General features: G+C 42.4%; 1 protein-coding gene across 2 annotated transcripts in view; it reads left to right on the top strand.

The window, feature by feature from the left end:
* cux2b (cut-like homeobox 2b) overlaps window positions 1-16,174 on the top strand; it is a 111,910-nt gene that overhangs the window by 36,108 nt on the left and 59,628 nt on the right. For both annotated transcript variants that reach the window (XM_019885163.1, XM_019885164.1), the window contains exons 2-3: window positions 7,489-7,599; window positions 8,460-8,507. In XM_019885163.1, the coding sequence (XP_019740722.1) occupies window positions 7,489-7,599; window positions 8,460-8,507 (159 nt within the window). The remainder of the gene's footprint in view (window positions 1-7,488; window positions 7,600-8,459; window positions 8,508-16,174) is intronic.

Here is a 16,174-nt window from a genome sequence, read left to right as displayed (position 1 = left end):
TGAGTTCATATCTCCGCAATAAACTTTCGCAACACTTGTTCGGAACACTTGTTTTCACGTTACACAACTTGGCAATCGTCTGCTTTCCACGAAGCGAAGGCCGATCTCGCCAATCTCGTCTCGCGGGAACGGAAATCTCGTCACGCTAGATTACTTAACGCGAGATCAAAACAACAATGGCGGCGATTCAAACTGCGTTCGTTGCTGGAAAAAAAAAGATTTACTGTAGTTTCTTTGTTGTTGTTGTTGTTTTTTTTTTAAACTAAGAAATTTCCTTGCGTCCCAAAAACACACATTATTTGGAACTGTGCGTCTGGCGGGAAAATTATGCGTGTAGTACGCGGGTCGCAGAGGTAACGAGATGGCTGGTATCCTAATACTGTGTTACTAATAAGTGAGAATGTACCGCACAATGACAACAGCCATGCTGACTGTAACCACAGACTCGCAAAAGGAGCAAGAACATTGCTCTGCCCTAATGAAGATAACTAAGTTGGTCGACTGGGCCCCTTCATTCGGAGTATTCGTGTCAGTATTGGATCGCACACACACAATTTCTTGATGAAGGACATTTGGATGTAGTTACAGTATTCATTAGATTCAGAACAGGCAGAGGATTCTGTCATATATTTGCCTCCTCTTAAAAAGGGGAAGATTAGACTACACAATTATTAATGGTGTTTTTACCGCATCCCGTATTGGTGAGTTGTAAGAAATGATCATATGCATGTGAATCAAGGAAGCATTTTTGGGGAATTTAAACGAGAGATGTGTTGACAAGTAGGCTGTCCTCTGCTGCCTCGGGTGCCAAAAACTCTCTTAAATGAAGCAGCGTATGACGAATCACGGCTGACAACACTGGTCACACCTTTTGCTGATGATCAGAACGCTCATACACATTTCTTTCCTTGGAAAATTTAGCATGCTGTTTGAAGACAGTCTGACAGAGAGGGGACTAATTGCTTTGGATGATTTGTCAGATATACCGGCCTTGATTTTCCAGCGGTGTCAGAATGAAAGGTAAACAAATATTGGGGAGGTAAGTCTCCACCACCTGCGTGTGAGTCAGTGTTTCTGCCACACAGTGGGCAATTTGTGAAAGAGTGTGCGTTGGCAATAATAGTCTTGCAAACTTGTGTATGGTCAGCATCTTGCGAGAAAGCATGTTCGTAAACTTTAGCAGAAAAAATAAGGACAATGAATTTTTTTTTGTGTGTTAGAATTCTTTGATTGAAATTTTGAACAAATTTTACGAACACTGGGATAATTTGGCAAGAAAATAAAAAAAATGGATTCAAAAAGGAGAGACCACGTACACGTCCACCATGCCACGCCATGCGGTCTGACCACCCGACGCACGGCTGACACGCTCCGCTCAAAAAAAATTGATGACTGGCGGTGGAAGACGCTTTTAAGTGTTCCAGGGACAGCGGTTACTGCAGTGGACAGCTTATCATGTCATCAGGGTACAGGGTGCACGCGTGAGAGAACAAATGCCACATGCCTATTGTTCATGCAAATGTCAAAGCTTGTGAAACACCTCAAAGTCATTGCTTGTTAATGACAACGTTTTATTGGCGCTGGAAATAGAAGCTAGGTCAAGAGTGTTTTGACCTACAGTAGGTGTGGTGTGTCGCATGACGGGAGCTTGGTCTTCAGGGGAACCCTCCCCCGAGTCTTTTAATTCTGGCTGGAGATCTATGGATTTATGTTGGTGTCTCTGCTCAAGAGCAGAAAAGGAGTGTTAATGCAAGATTTGCGATGTGTGCTCATGCGATGGTCGTGTGAATTGGAGCAGCTCGAGCCAAATTGGCAGAGATTGAAATTGGAGGAACAGCAGTCTGGGCTAAACAGATGGAGGGAGATGCCAGGTGATAGCAGCGCCCCAGTCCTTCCCTATCGGAAGCCGCATGCTCAGCTCGTGTTGTGAGCACCAGGTCATGGAGGTCAGTGGCTCCTCCTCTCTGAACACACTCGTACACACACACGCACACACACACAGTCACACAGTTGACCAATTTTTCAAAATGGGTGTGCATCTAAAGGACTGATAAGAGTTAATTATGGCTCTGTCATACAGCCACAAATGTATGGACTTTTTCACAAAGCCCCGACAGCAACCCAAAACTCTGTCCCCCTCCCACCCGCTATCCCAATGCCTGGGGTGGGGTGGCGGGGTGGTGCATTTGCCTGTGATAATGTTGCGGCCAGGCTAGACTGCAATGATTGGGCCCATTGATTGTGGCAATTTGATTTATTGATCAGTCCCGCTTCTAAAATTGGCGTCTGAGATGCACGGCTAATCTTGGGCGGCTATGGACAATCTTGTCTTTGACAGAGGATGGGGTAGCGATAAGGCTCATATGAAAGGAAAGTACATTTATCTCAATCGCAAACCTTCCCCGCGCTCCTCAGCTGCATGTGCAGATGCCAGCACACGTCTGTGCACATGCGGAGACAGCGGGCCTAGCCACTATTTTGTGCGAGACCTTACATGCAGTTGTGTGCGTGTGTTTGTGTGTTCGGTCTCGGTGCGGTGGGGGTTGTGAAGCAGTACAGTCACCAGGCAGAACAGAGTGGATCTATAAATTGATGGAATTCAAAGCCTCCAGCATCGATTACCATTATAACAAACAGCAGCACACAGAATGTCTGATTATTTTTAGACAAAGATTCTGTGCTCTCAGCAGCAATTCTGCTGATGCTGTCACACTTTCCAACATCTGCCTATGATTGCAATTAGATGGGATACAAAAAGAAAAATAATACCACATCTGCGTTTTCTCTTCTCCTCCTCCTCCTCCTCCTCCTCCTCCTCTCCTTTTTCTGTCTTTAATTTGTGCTGTCCAAGCCATGCGTACAATAGTGATTTTAACTTAGCCCACCTCAGCGCAATACCTTGGTGGAATTTTTTTTTTCCTCACTTGTCAACATTTTCCACTATGCTTTGTCTCTGTGAGATGCTCCCAAAAAGCTTACTACTACAGATGTAATCAAGGCGAACCTACTTTAATGAATCAATGTCAACCCCCCTCTATGCAATTCATTAGTGAATCACATAGTTTGCCTAAAACTCTTCCACTTGCAGAAAAATGTACTATCCCCTCTGCCTGTTTTAAAATTAGATCATTACCTGAGACAAAACCTATATCCATCATACCAGGTGAAACCTCTTACACTTGACTTGATTTTCTGACGTCATAATCCTTCGAGCCTGATCGTTCATATAGGAGGTGCCCCATCAATTAGACTTTATACCGATCTGATCGAAATTGGTTGACGTTTGCATTTCATGCATCAACTCTGTCATAATTTGCACGATCTATCAATGACGTCACTGATCAGATCTACGAAACACAACCTGTGGTGATAATGTGCTGCCATAGTGTATATGTGAGACCAAAAGCTGTGGGAGAAGAAATCCTTTAGCCCTTGTTAGGTTCTGAACCAAATCGAATAATGTTTTTGGATCCCAAAAAAGCAGGCTCAAACAAAATGCAACAACAAAAATATTTCTTTATAGAAAAGCGCACTGACAAAGTACAAACAAAACCCCTGGTCACAAGGAGCCGGGAAAAACAATGCATAAGCTGTAAAAAATGAGAGCGACTATGAACAGTACCGAGCCACCTTCCAATACGGACTTCTTTTAAGTCCTTGGAAAGCTTTGAAATCCGCGACAAATTCCATGATCGTGGAACTGAGGATTCCTGCGGCTAAATAATTTAATAATTGGGACTATCATAACATTTCAGTTTTAAATGACAATCATTTTTTTTAAATAGAAACAAAAAACAAGTGATCACCAAGAAAAAAACGACAACCCAACAACAATGAGCTTGACCTTATAGTAAATATTCCTTATTTTTCTCACTATCACCTTGTTGAACAGTGTGAAATTGATTGAAACATAATCAAAACATTTGAAAACATATCTTCAAAAATTCAATTTTGAAACATATATTTCAAAGAAGGTCAAAATTGAAATCTAGGCAAATCTATTTTGAATAGTGTCTGCGAGAAACACGCTTCCCTTCCATTTGAAGGCAAAGGACACATGACTGATGGTTCAACTTACAACATGGCATGCAGCGACACATTGCTCTTCAAGCCCGTTTCCGTACTTCCAGTGAGCAACAGGTCTATCTGACTAAAGCCAATAAGCTTCAAGCTTCCTGGTCTTTGTTTCAGAGTCAGAAGTGACTGAGCGATCTCTCACAGATTGACTCGAGGACACAAGTACTTGAATCCATGCAAAAATTGCCTCTTTGCTGTCCCTTCAGCCCTGATGACAGCTTCTCCTCTCCCAGGGGGACATTCATCAATTATGGCTGGATGTTTGACTGGCACAAGCTTAATGACAGGATCTCTGTATTGACCCAACTGCCACACACTCAAAATTCGGTCCCTCATGCCCTTTTTAAAACCTGTCAAATGATTAAAGAGAAACTCATAATTTTATGGCCCGTTGAATTCATTTTTCATCCTGAAAGACAATTGGAAGCATGCGTGTGTCTTTTCAAACTATTTTGTTCGATTGAAACCCATTATTGCTTAACACAGGCTCGTGACAAATTCTGCAATTTCTCACAGAGTGTAAGGGATCGTGATCAGGGGTGAGAGCCGAGGGACAAAATATTTACAATCAATATTAACATCATGTTCAAGTGCCTTTGGTCACTTGAAAGTTATTATTATTATTATTATTCATGTTATTATTGTTATTTTTATATTAGAGTTATTTCTCACCATCAGGTCTTAATAATGTCCCAACATATTTACAGGAACACTTGTGCTGTCAATGCAGCACATCTAAACGGCCTATGAAATCATGTTAAAAGATGTTTTCAAGGTTTGGCTTTTCTGATACTTGCCGTTCACTTTGGATTATTTTTGTGATGCACCACAACATTGGGAAGAGTGCCGTTAATCATTGTTACTTGTAAATGCCAATAATCCTGGACAATGAATGAAATGTACTGGACAGATTGATACTAAAGGAGTCATTTTGTTGCACAGAGTCTGAATGCTCAAAAATTATAAAATTAATTTGCCCCTTTATCATTCATTCATTCATTCATTTTCCCAAATTGCTTATCCTCGGTGGGATCGCGGGAATGCTGTCTCCGGGTGGCAGCAAATTTGACCGTAACACATTATTTATTTATGTTTTTTATCATTCATCCATCCATTATCTGAACTTCTTATCATCACAAGGACCATCATTTCTATAATCCCCTCTATTGGGACCAACAAAGAAATGTCATAATAAAGGATTATTTTAATTAAAACAGTATAAGGCAAGATGCAGAATATCATCTAATTGCTGTACTATCTATTGTTGGACATTTCCTCTGCCATTCCTGACCTAGACTGCTCTCTTCAACAGAAAGTAGATCAAGCAACAGTTCTGCTTCTTACTTCTTTACAAAAACTCAGAAGTTTCATTTGATGGGTTGTTATACCGGCTCCTTTACTTTCTAATGATCTACAAAAACTACAGGCAGCTTGCCAAACAGCCATAGTATCGTCATTGCACTTTTTGACCATAAAGTGTAACTATTCATCATTATCTATCAAATGGCGAAGCCACTAATATTCTTATGAGGCCACTGAAGCACTGGCGGACTGAAATCATCTCACTGTTCGATCTAAAGTGCTTGTAAAATCCACTCAGTCACTTCCTGAGAAATTTACATTTGGCAAGATTAGTTGGTCTGGGTCCAGTGGAATCCAGAGAAGGTTGGCTACTTTCTGAAAGACTCGCTAATCTTCAGGCAAGCTCATCCCAGATGGGGTGTAGTAACTTACCAGAAACTTATAAAAATCTTGTTCTCTTATACTTTATGGCCTTGGTCACTTTTACTGTAGCTACGATTCAACTTTCCAGTAATGGCCAAAATCATGCATTTGAAGCATGTCCATTCGAGCCTCCGATGTCACACACAGTCCACTTTATGCTGTCTTTTGTCTTCTTCTTGGCTTCCTACTTCTTCTCACTGAAATTTGCTCTTGTAAAGTCACGTGTGACATCATGCACAACAGTGGTCCTTTTTCGTACGAAATGCAAAAAAAAAAATCCACAAAATGGCATTGTACGCAGTCGCAGCAGTCGCTAGAGGCCTCCAAAAACTCGCTTGACAAGTTGTGACAACTTAAGTTAAAAGCAGTCGTGTGATATTGAAGTCCTCCAAGTTGCTCAGTGACTTGTCAGTCCAGGGACTTGAACCAGTAGCCCTTCAATTAACAGCGCTGACCGACAGTCTGCTCCTATCCCACGAGGCTGCTGAGGTTCAAGTCTCATCCCGTCCTTTTCTTCTCTTTTTCCTTGTGTGATGATTTATTAAATTGCCTTTAAGTAAGACTGCGGATTTATTAATTAAAATACAGTCAATTTATTATCCTGGCTTCATATATAAATTTAAAGTTAATAGAATCCCTTACTCCACTTTCCAATTGCACCCCCATAGTAACAAGAAAAGTTCATCATCAGTTCTAATGAATCACAGTTAAAAATGAAGGTGAACATACAGCTGTCTGTTCAGTCGATACTCAGTATAGGGGAGTAGACTTTAGATTCGCCTTTTTTTTTTTTTGTACTTTGCTGAAAGAGCCTGGAATTGGATGACTGATCGATAATATTGGATTTGCGCATGGCGTGTGGGGCAGCCGAGTCCAGGATGAATGCAAGGTTCTGATGAAGGGCCTGCTGCACAGACAGCTCCAAATAGTGGATCAGACATGTAGCCTGGGTAGAGCGCTCATTTCCTATAACACTGACATGTACACAAGCGATGTGCAGAGACAATAATGAAATATCTATTGCAAGGGCAGTTGTAGCTAAAGGCTAAGTTGGCAAAGCAAAAGGGAGTGGCTACCGGCTATTGAAAATCTGTTCCCAACCAATATAAAGATTGGTGGGTAAGAGATGAAAATAGATCTGACATAGAATTGAGCATTTTGTATTGGTATTTGCGTTGCGGTAGCATATTGGTGGACTGTCTAAAGTAGGGCTTGGTTGGGCTTTGAAACAGTCCTTCAGTTGAAGAGTAAGATTTATTTCTTGATAAGGGTATTTGTCAGGTTATTGGGTTTTTACACATGACTCTACGCCCCCAACACAGACGCACACACACCCACAAACACGACACCACCACCACCCAACCCCTCTTTTCCGCCGAGCCCCTCACTGGCTTTTGCTCTGTAGTGGTTGCAAGTATATTGATTATTTCAAATACTGATTATCTAAAAGGCCTTGTGCTACTGTAGGCATTGGATTTATTTCGGTTAATTATTTATGGGCAAGGGCTGCCTGTAAGTATTCATAGTGCTATATGATCATTATTACAATAGTAATATTAACTCTCTTTTGATATTGCATTGCAGATTTATGCACGCTCTTTATTGGACGAGGCTTGACGGGTTGAATTGTCTTCTCTTTCCACTTTGTTTCGCTCACCTCGGCGCTGTTCTTTTGTCTGTTTGCAGAGGGAGCTAAACTCTGTGGCATCTGAGCTGGCGGGGCGACAAGAGGAGAGTGAACATTCTCATAAGCATCTGCTAGAACTGAACAGGGAGTTCAGGAGAAATGTACCTGAGGTGAGATACACACAAACACACTCACACAAACGCACAAAATTAGATGTCAGTGCAACTCAGACTCTTTTGTCCAGAGAGTTTTTCTTTTATAAAAACTGCATTAGTACAGTATAGATTGGCACCTTGGGGATACGTGTAAGCCCTGATGGTGAAGCCAACTCCTATATTGCCCTCCGATACCAGGGCTACAATCATGACTTCTACCAGGCGGTACTGACATTTATACAAAGAACAAAGGAAGTGTGTGTGTGTGTTTTTTATGTACATGTGAGCTGCATTTGTTTTATGCATAAATGCAATGAAAGCTGCGGAAGGTCACATTCAACGTTCACTTCTATTTTGTAGTGTATTATGGCAATAAGATGTGATAAATTTGACTTTAATAATGACACCAGAAAGCATCTCCCTTGGTAACACTGTCAAGATTAAAAAAAAAAAAAAAAGAATTCTCTGATCATTCTGTGAAATCCAGGCTGAAATCAAAAGGAAATATTCCTTATTTTTAATAAATGGATCTTGCAAGCCGTATGCTGTGACTCCACTCGGCAGCGTGCCCTTTTCCCAGCCGAAATACGCAGTGTAGCGCTGTAATCTCATCAGTAAAATACAGCCGTTTAGGACAGGATCATGCTGTCATCGCTGGCAGCCCAATCCCCTTACCTGGGGTTGTGGGAGCTCACCCAGTCTGGATCCTGAGCTTTTAACGCAAGCTACTGGAAAGCCCCACTTTTGAAACATGTCTGCAGAAACCCTGCAGGTTTAGCCACAAAGACACACACCACGCGTGATGTAGTGAGGGCAAATATAGAGAACAACCAATAAACTATGATGCAAAGTCTTCTATTTATCTCTGCTCATAGGAAGTCCGGGAGATGGTGGCACCAGTTCTCAAGAGTTTCCAAGCCCAGGTGAGTCAAACCATTTCACAAAACAGTTGTTCAGATTTTTTTTAAAATGCACGTTTTTTTTTTTTTCTGGAAAATCTCCACTGAATACCGTCAGCGCCGAGACCACTGTGCTTCTCTCTAGATGGAATGATTTAATAGATAGGATGGAGAAATCCATGCCATACTTTTCATGTTCCTGCTCATTGGGTGCTTATTGACTGATGCCTTTTCTGTCAAAGTGAAGTAGCATCTATCTGCCATTAGATGATCAGATATCTTGCTTCTCATATTTTCTTCCCGAGACAAGCCCTCATTTCCTGTTGTGATGGTGCATTCACTGTGCCCCCTGTCTGGCGGTGCCATATTGAAAAAGTCATCTGATACCTACCGTGTCTCTGCTCCAGCCATTAAACCAAGGTCATAAATCACATTTGCGTGCTGCGTTATGGTCCGCAAAGCAGACACTTATGGAAATGATACCACAAATATGTTTCCAGTGTTTCTCTACCCTGCAAACTCCAGCTGGTTGCTAACCTGAACACCCCCCCATCAACGGTAAACATGACAGCATTCTGTGTGGATCGTTCACCTCTCTTGGAAGTGATTATTGGCAGCTTCTTTTGAATTCTTTATAATTGGTTCTGTCTGAGCAGCCAGGTTCCCCGGCAACAGCTACCACGTTCAATACTGTATGCCGCAATGGTGGCTGATTTGTGCGCTAATTCAATTACCCCAATTGTAAAGTTGCACAAATATCAGAAGCTGCCTTCCATATCTTTATTGTGCAAACGGGAACCCATAGGATTAATTTAAGCACTATTGATGTCTGACAACTGGGAGCCTAGTGGTGTTCCATAGATAAAATAGACTGATAATAAGCCATGATTCCCCTGCACACCCTCACCTTTTTATTTATTTTATTTTACTTATTTGGTTTTTTTGCTTTTTCGCTGCAGGCCTGTCTCGGTGCCTTTCTACCTCCCGTTTAACTTTCACTGTCTTCTATTCTGCTTGTTGACAGAGGCAGCTTCAGCTGTTATTTTGATTGTGAGGTGTCATAAGCTTCTCCGCTACCATAATAATAGAATCCTCTAGTGTTGTCTGATACACTTTGACCGTAGTGGGAATGTCAAACAGCTTGCAGAAGCTTGTGAACTTTACCCAGCGGTAGTCTGCGACCTCAGCGTGAGCCCAGGGACCTCGACCTGCTGCTGCAGGGGCAGAGTGCGTCGACAGGGTGGAGCTGGATGGCTTGTTTGGCTCTGTGCTTTGGGACAGGCTGATGCTCCCCCGCAGCTGCACCATACAGGTGGTGCAGGACATAAAAGTCCTGGAGTGTTTGCGAAAACGAATCTAGAACTGGGTCCCGGCTTCTACACCCTCCAGCCTTCAATGCATCCCAGTTTGGGAGGCCCAGAGGAACGCCTCGTGGTACTTGGACCCTCATCATGCCACTTCTAAAGGAAAAGTCAACCCCTTTGAAGTGTTTGCGACATGACAGGTTTCTCTCTTTTCTTATTCATTTCAGTGTTCCCCACCCACTTTCTCTCTCTGCTCTCGTCCAATCTCGCCGTCTAATTATCGCTAACCAGGCGACTGATTAGAAACCCGACCTAGTTTTTCTGTGGAGTTCTGTGGAGGAGGAGAAAGGGTTAATCCCAGAGCTGGTGACTGTCATTGGTCGCTTCCCTCCTTTTTCTCCTCTTTTCGTTCTGCTGTTCTTTCTTTCCCTGGAAGTTGGCTAATGAGGTCCCGTCAGAGCTGAGGAGAGGTGTTAATTTGGCCTTGTGAAGTAGGAAGGAGATTAAGGACAGTGAGGAGCTGAGTTTACGGCTTAAAATACACCGCTGTCCTTATTAATCCACAGGGCCCTCAGAGGCCGGCGTTTTTGGATTTATAATGAACACGGTTTTATAATTAAGGTAAGTTTAATAAAAATTTACGGAGAAGAAGAGTACATGGTGCTTGTCTCTCTCGTCTTCTGCGTGCATTTGACGGCTGCGTGATTACTGTATTCCCCAAATAACTGATGGTGGGAGAGTTGAGCCTGCTGGACGCCTTGATGTTGACAACTTTCCGTCTGAACGCACAAAGAACTTTCTCACCCGAGACTCACCAAGAACGTGTTGGCTTCTCAATGCAATTTACACCTCGCTCTCGCTTTAGAGTGTAAACGCTCCTCAGAAAACGCCTTTGTTAGGAGTAGAAACAGAACAATCACACATTTCTCATATGTTGATTTCGATTATTTTACATGTTTTTTTTCTGGGAGGCCAACAATGTGAATATCACCTCCACATTAACAAGTGTTTCATTTTCCCCCGGTTCCCGTTGATGGCGTTTGGCACGCTAAGAAATATGTATATGAACCCGTCATTACGGAAACTTGCTTTATAGTGATAATCTATGCGGAGTAATTTTGAGCTCACTGTGAGGGTTGTGCAGATGGAGAGTCTGAAAAATAGTTTGTAACATGTAATTAGCAGATCTATTGGTTACATACCATTAACCCCTCAAGCTCAGGAATCATTATTGGCCCTCATTATCTACCAGCAAGGTACACTGGAGCTGAGTAACCATTAAAAAAAACCTCAAAGCCCAATTAAAACTCTGCGACCAGTGGTGGGGGTTGGTGGACACCTGTTGATGAGTCTAACTGTGCCGTTTCTTCCCCCGGGATTGGGGAATGACTGGTGGTGGGAGGGGATCAACGTTTTCCCGTGTTTTGTTGTTGTTTGTGTTCCACAAGAGCCACTTAACAACTTTCCTAAGTGACTTCTATGTCCAACTTAAGGTTGTGGTTGGAAAAAGGAAAAATAGCTCAGCCAAACTTTGTTTCAGACATTTTGTGCTGTTAGACTTTGTCAGACAACGGTGTGGAAAAACGACCCTGGTCAGCAGATATCGTAATCATATTGAGTCTAGCGATTGTTTACCATAGGTTTGATCATTCTAATTAAGGAAGAATGAACTGTGTCTTCTGCCCATATTTAGTCATGCTGTATAACTTTCCCATGCCTGCAGCAAAACTTTGCGTCCTTGAAGCAATCATCAGTTAATATTGGTATACTCCTTACTGGAGACCTTGTGGAGACGCACAGGCCATCGGAATGCAGCAGTTGATACAAGCTAAGAATCGGTTTAGGAGAAACTAAAGTTCCAATGCCACACCATAAGTTTCGGTATCGCCCTTCTGATCATATAAATATGTTGTGAATCCCTTGTACATTCGCACTCGTGATCTGCAGCCATTGTCTGTAAACCATGGTTGCCCGGAATATTCTGCAAATAAAACCTTTGAAGGTACTGTTCATCCTCTCCAGCCTGTATTTGGATAGCCAACATCCTCACCATCTGAAATTAACGGACGCGCGGAGGAAGAGAAAGGCCATCTCTCCCCCAACAAGAATTATAAATGTGTGTACCAACTGTGTGTTTGTTTATCACTCGTGTCTAAAAACCGTTGAGGTCAAATGCAATACAATACAATACAATACATCTTTATTTATATAGCACAACAGCTGCAGCTGTAACAAAGTGCTTTACAGAACACTTAACATAAAATAACAAAATACGGTAAGATAACACAACACATAACATAAGACGCGGACAGTCATACAATCCTAATCACAATTCCTGCATACCCTTTGCTTGTTGAAGCAGTTCTAGATGAAAGAGGAGAGACTCAAAGTGTCCTTTCACCAGCGGATCAGTGAGGTTATGTTCAAAATGTGCAGACGTCTGCTACAAGCTAAGTTTGAAAGGAAACAAGATGCTGTAGAGTCCAGTGAAAAAAAAGAGATTGGTTCACTTCTCCGCTTCAATTCTAAGCGCCGACTCTATATTCGCATCTGCAAGGAAACAAGATGCTGTAGAGTCCAGTGAAAAAAAAAAGAAATTGGTTCACTTCTCCGCTTCAATTCCAAGCGCCGACTCTATATTCGCATCTGCGCTCCATGCCGACGCTCTTCTCTCCTCATCCTCAGCTCCAGCAGCCATCCATCCAGCTGCACCAATGCAGAATGTCAAACAGCGCCGACATCTCCGCTAGACAAAGCGGGGCTGTGAAAAATGCCGCCCATTTTATTCACATCTGACCTGTGTCATTTTAAAATGTGACACAAATCAGATTTTTTGGAATGCGACCTGAATATGAATGGACACGTCACATGTATCCCACCTATGTGTCATCAAAAGCCAAATATGTGCTCTGTACAGGCGGAAGAAAGTGTTTGAGAGGGAGATTGACAATTCTCTGGAAATTTGCAAAGTCGTTTTGAATAACAGTATTGACTTCATATTTGGCTTTAATCTAATCTCACTTGAAACAAGACCCATAAAGTCGACGTTGGTGGTGATAGCAGTAATTCAGTCATGCAGATGGTTCCTTAATTCTGCTCGGCAATGATATGACGTCATCATTAGTAGACATCTCCATGAATTGAGGAGATCAAAAAGCCTTGCCTCATTTCCCAAAATATTTCTACCTCCTCTTGCATCGCTCCTCAATAGATACGAGATGATAAAAAGATGAGCCCCTCCACGCTGAACCATATTTACTACTAAAACCACTACGTTGTGATGAATGACGTCTCTTCTGTGCATAGATGACACTTTGGTCCACACACGAGACAGACAGAGGTTGCAATTCATATGTAATGTGAACGATTACATTAAAAAAATTGTATATCACCAATTGAGTATTAAGGCCTGCAGTCTGAACATCACCTTATATGTTCACGACAATCAGTAAGGTACGGTGATTTCTATTTTTATTTTTTTTCTGTTGTTTCAGGTTAAGACGTCTGGGTGGGTCTTACATGGTTTTTGGTTACAATTTAATGTTCCATTGTTCAAGCAAATTTAGATTCTCCAAAAAAAGAACAAAATTGTCATTACCCATTAAGGAGATATGGTGAAATGCTTATCACTGGTTTGGCAAATGCATGAACTGCTCCAGATTCTGGGTCTTTGAAGACTAAATTATCTAGCAGGTGTGAATGGGAATTGCCATCTGCCTCTATGGGTTAACATGACAACCAATTAGTAAATGATTCCAAGACAAAATGACCCCTGTTCAGTGTGTCCTGCAAGTATGCCTGTAAAATTTGTGCATGATGCTAGCCACACAATGGGGCATACTCTCCCGTGTGTCAGAAAAGTCCGAAAAGGCGTCCTGCTGCGCACTTTTTTTTTGCCTGCAAATATTCTGCTCATTGACTTAAATCTGCCACTTTTGCACCTTCATGAAATGTACGCACTCCCGGTGGAGCGGCCTTGAAATCAGAGCATTTCCTGACATATCTGTCAGCGCGCACATTCTCCCAGAGACTTAAGCATCTTTTCTCTTCCACACTGGAGACTGTACTAAGGTCTAGCAGAGAATCTTGATTGACATTTTTAGGCCCGACCCGAAATTCGGGCGGCCCGATCTTACCTATAGTGTTACATATATATATATATATATATATACACAGTATACCGGTATATACAGACACGCATTTCACACACACTCATTTGCCAATATATTGAAACGTGAACTATAGCGGGTGCACGATGGTGGCTGACTGCAGCTGTTTTAACTCCTATAACACCAAAAAGTTTTAATTTAAAGCTTAAAATGGCTTACCTTAACCAGAATCTCGTTCCGCATTGTGGCCAAAGTTAAAATCCAATTGAAAAGGCTTACACTTCTACTCCTCTCTATAAAATGCTCGTTGTCGTCTTTTTCTCCTTCTTCTTCTTCTTCTTGGTTCATTGGCATATTGCAGTTCTTTGGTGCATACCGCCACCTACTGTACAGGAAGCACAAAGTGTTTTCAGATAGTAAATGGAAGCAATCCTGCTTGCATTCAGTCCCACAAACAAAAATGTGAGACAGGCGCGGCCTGTTGTCCGTTGTCAGTTGTCCGTCAGTGGCAACTGAGAGGTCCGTTGGGACTTGATCCGGTTGGTAATGTTTACAACAACAAACGAAAACCCATCTCCAGGAGGGCTTACTTTTTTTTTTTTTTTCCTTTTTCTTAAAGTTTCCCATTGTCAGTCAGTGATGGACTCTGTTTAATTATACTTTATGAAACCAGTTTATTTGTCTACATTATCTTGGATTAAATTTGTTTGTATTTTACGCAGTGTTATATTTCTTCAATTGTGCTGGTATTTTTGGGAACCTGAAACAGATTAATGGCTTTTCAATTCATTTCAATGAGTAAAATAGATTTTTGATATACGAGTGAATTGAATAACTAGCTTTTTCACGGTCTAAAACAAGCTCACAAGACAAGGTACCACCAAGGTATTCTGCGCACCTTGCAGTTTTTTGTGTGCCGTTTGTGACATCCGAGCCTTGTATGTATGTTGTGAGCCACGGCCCCTCACACATGGAAATAGTCATGCTGTCATTTTCCAAAACTTACAGTTTGAGGCCTGTTCTCAAACGTTTGCATTGCCAAAGATCAAAATGCCATTGCCGTGTGAATACATGGCTGTGTAAACTTGCCCTGCGTATCAGGGACGCAATGGCCTGATGATCAGTTGAGGGTGTACACCTGGGAAAGGCGGCAGCTTCGCCATGACCCGGACCAGGATGAGCAAGGTAGAAAATGGATGGATGATGGATGATTCCTGTTATGGAGAGTGCAGATTATTGACCTGACCTGAGTCTTGATGTCGGAAAGTGTTTCAGAGAACTGTATTGCCTTTCCCTGAGCCTGCCCCACTGTGCGGTGCGCTGAGGTAGACAAACACCATCTTTGATCATTCATGGAGCGGTCCTTCCTTCTTTTTGATTAATTCCTGAAGGAAATTATCATTTCTCTTGAATGTATGAATACGTTATGAACAGTGGAATGAATCCAAGTGTAGAGGAATGATAATTAATTACAGTGCTATGATAAAAGGCTGTGGGTGTTATGACGCAAGCTTCCTCTGTCATTATGAGCGTCTCCGTAATTACCTTTCTGCACAAGCCAACGCTCCTGGCGATGCTGGCGGTGAGAGCAGCGCTCACCGAGTGAGTCCAACGGTCATAAAGCTTTTCCGTGCCTAATTGTCTGAGGGGCTCTATGGCACTTTCATAGATGAGGGACTGCGCCGTTAGGTAAAATGCTTGGCGATGCACCAGCTTTTCCAGCTCAATGAAGACAGATCTTCATTATGGGCTAAATATTGTGGTTATTAGCTACAGATTGCTCAAGTGGATGGCTAACTTGGGAAGGTGGGGTCGGGATGAGTGAGCATCAAAATCCATTTCAAAGCAGCCGTTTCACTGAATTTGTCAGCTTTTTAATGCCACATTTTTGCACCACTAAACCAGATCGGTGAGTTAATGCTCCTTTTATGTTTTTATCCATGTCATATCATATCCTTTTAAGGGACATTTATACCACCCCTCCTATTCCTCCCTCAGGCTAAGATTGGTAGGCTTCATACTGAGCTGACCAGGTATAGCTAATGCTTGTGTCTTGACCGACTGTCTCATCCTCAATGAGCAGCGAGCCACTTGCAGGTTCTTCAGCTCATTACGTAATCAAAGCACGTCCTGGCCTCCAGCCTATTGTTGCCAACATAATGGGCTCCTGGGCCATGTAAACCATCGTCTCTCTGCTCCAGCTTTATCACTAGCGCCCTCTTCATAGAAAGGACTATGGAGAGGAAGAGAGAAGAGTGGGGAGTGGGGGGGGGGGGGG

The sequence above is a fragment of the Hippocampus comes genome, unplaced genomic scaffold (genome assembly GCF_001891065.2).
Source record: "Hippocampus comes isolate QL1 unplaced genomic scaffold, H_comes_QL1_v1.1 scaffold45, whole genome shotgun sequence".
Taxonomy (NCBI): Eukaryota; Metazoa; Chordata; class Actinopteri; order Syngnathiformes; family Syngnathidae; genus Hippocampus; species Hippocampus comes.
The sequence above is the reverse complement of the archived record's forward strand: the minus strand, read 5'-3'. Positions and strand labels throughout refer to the sequence as shown.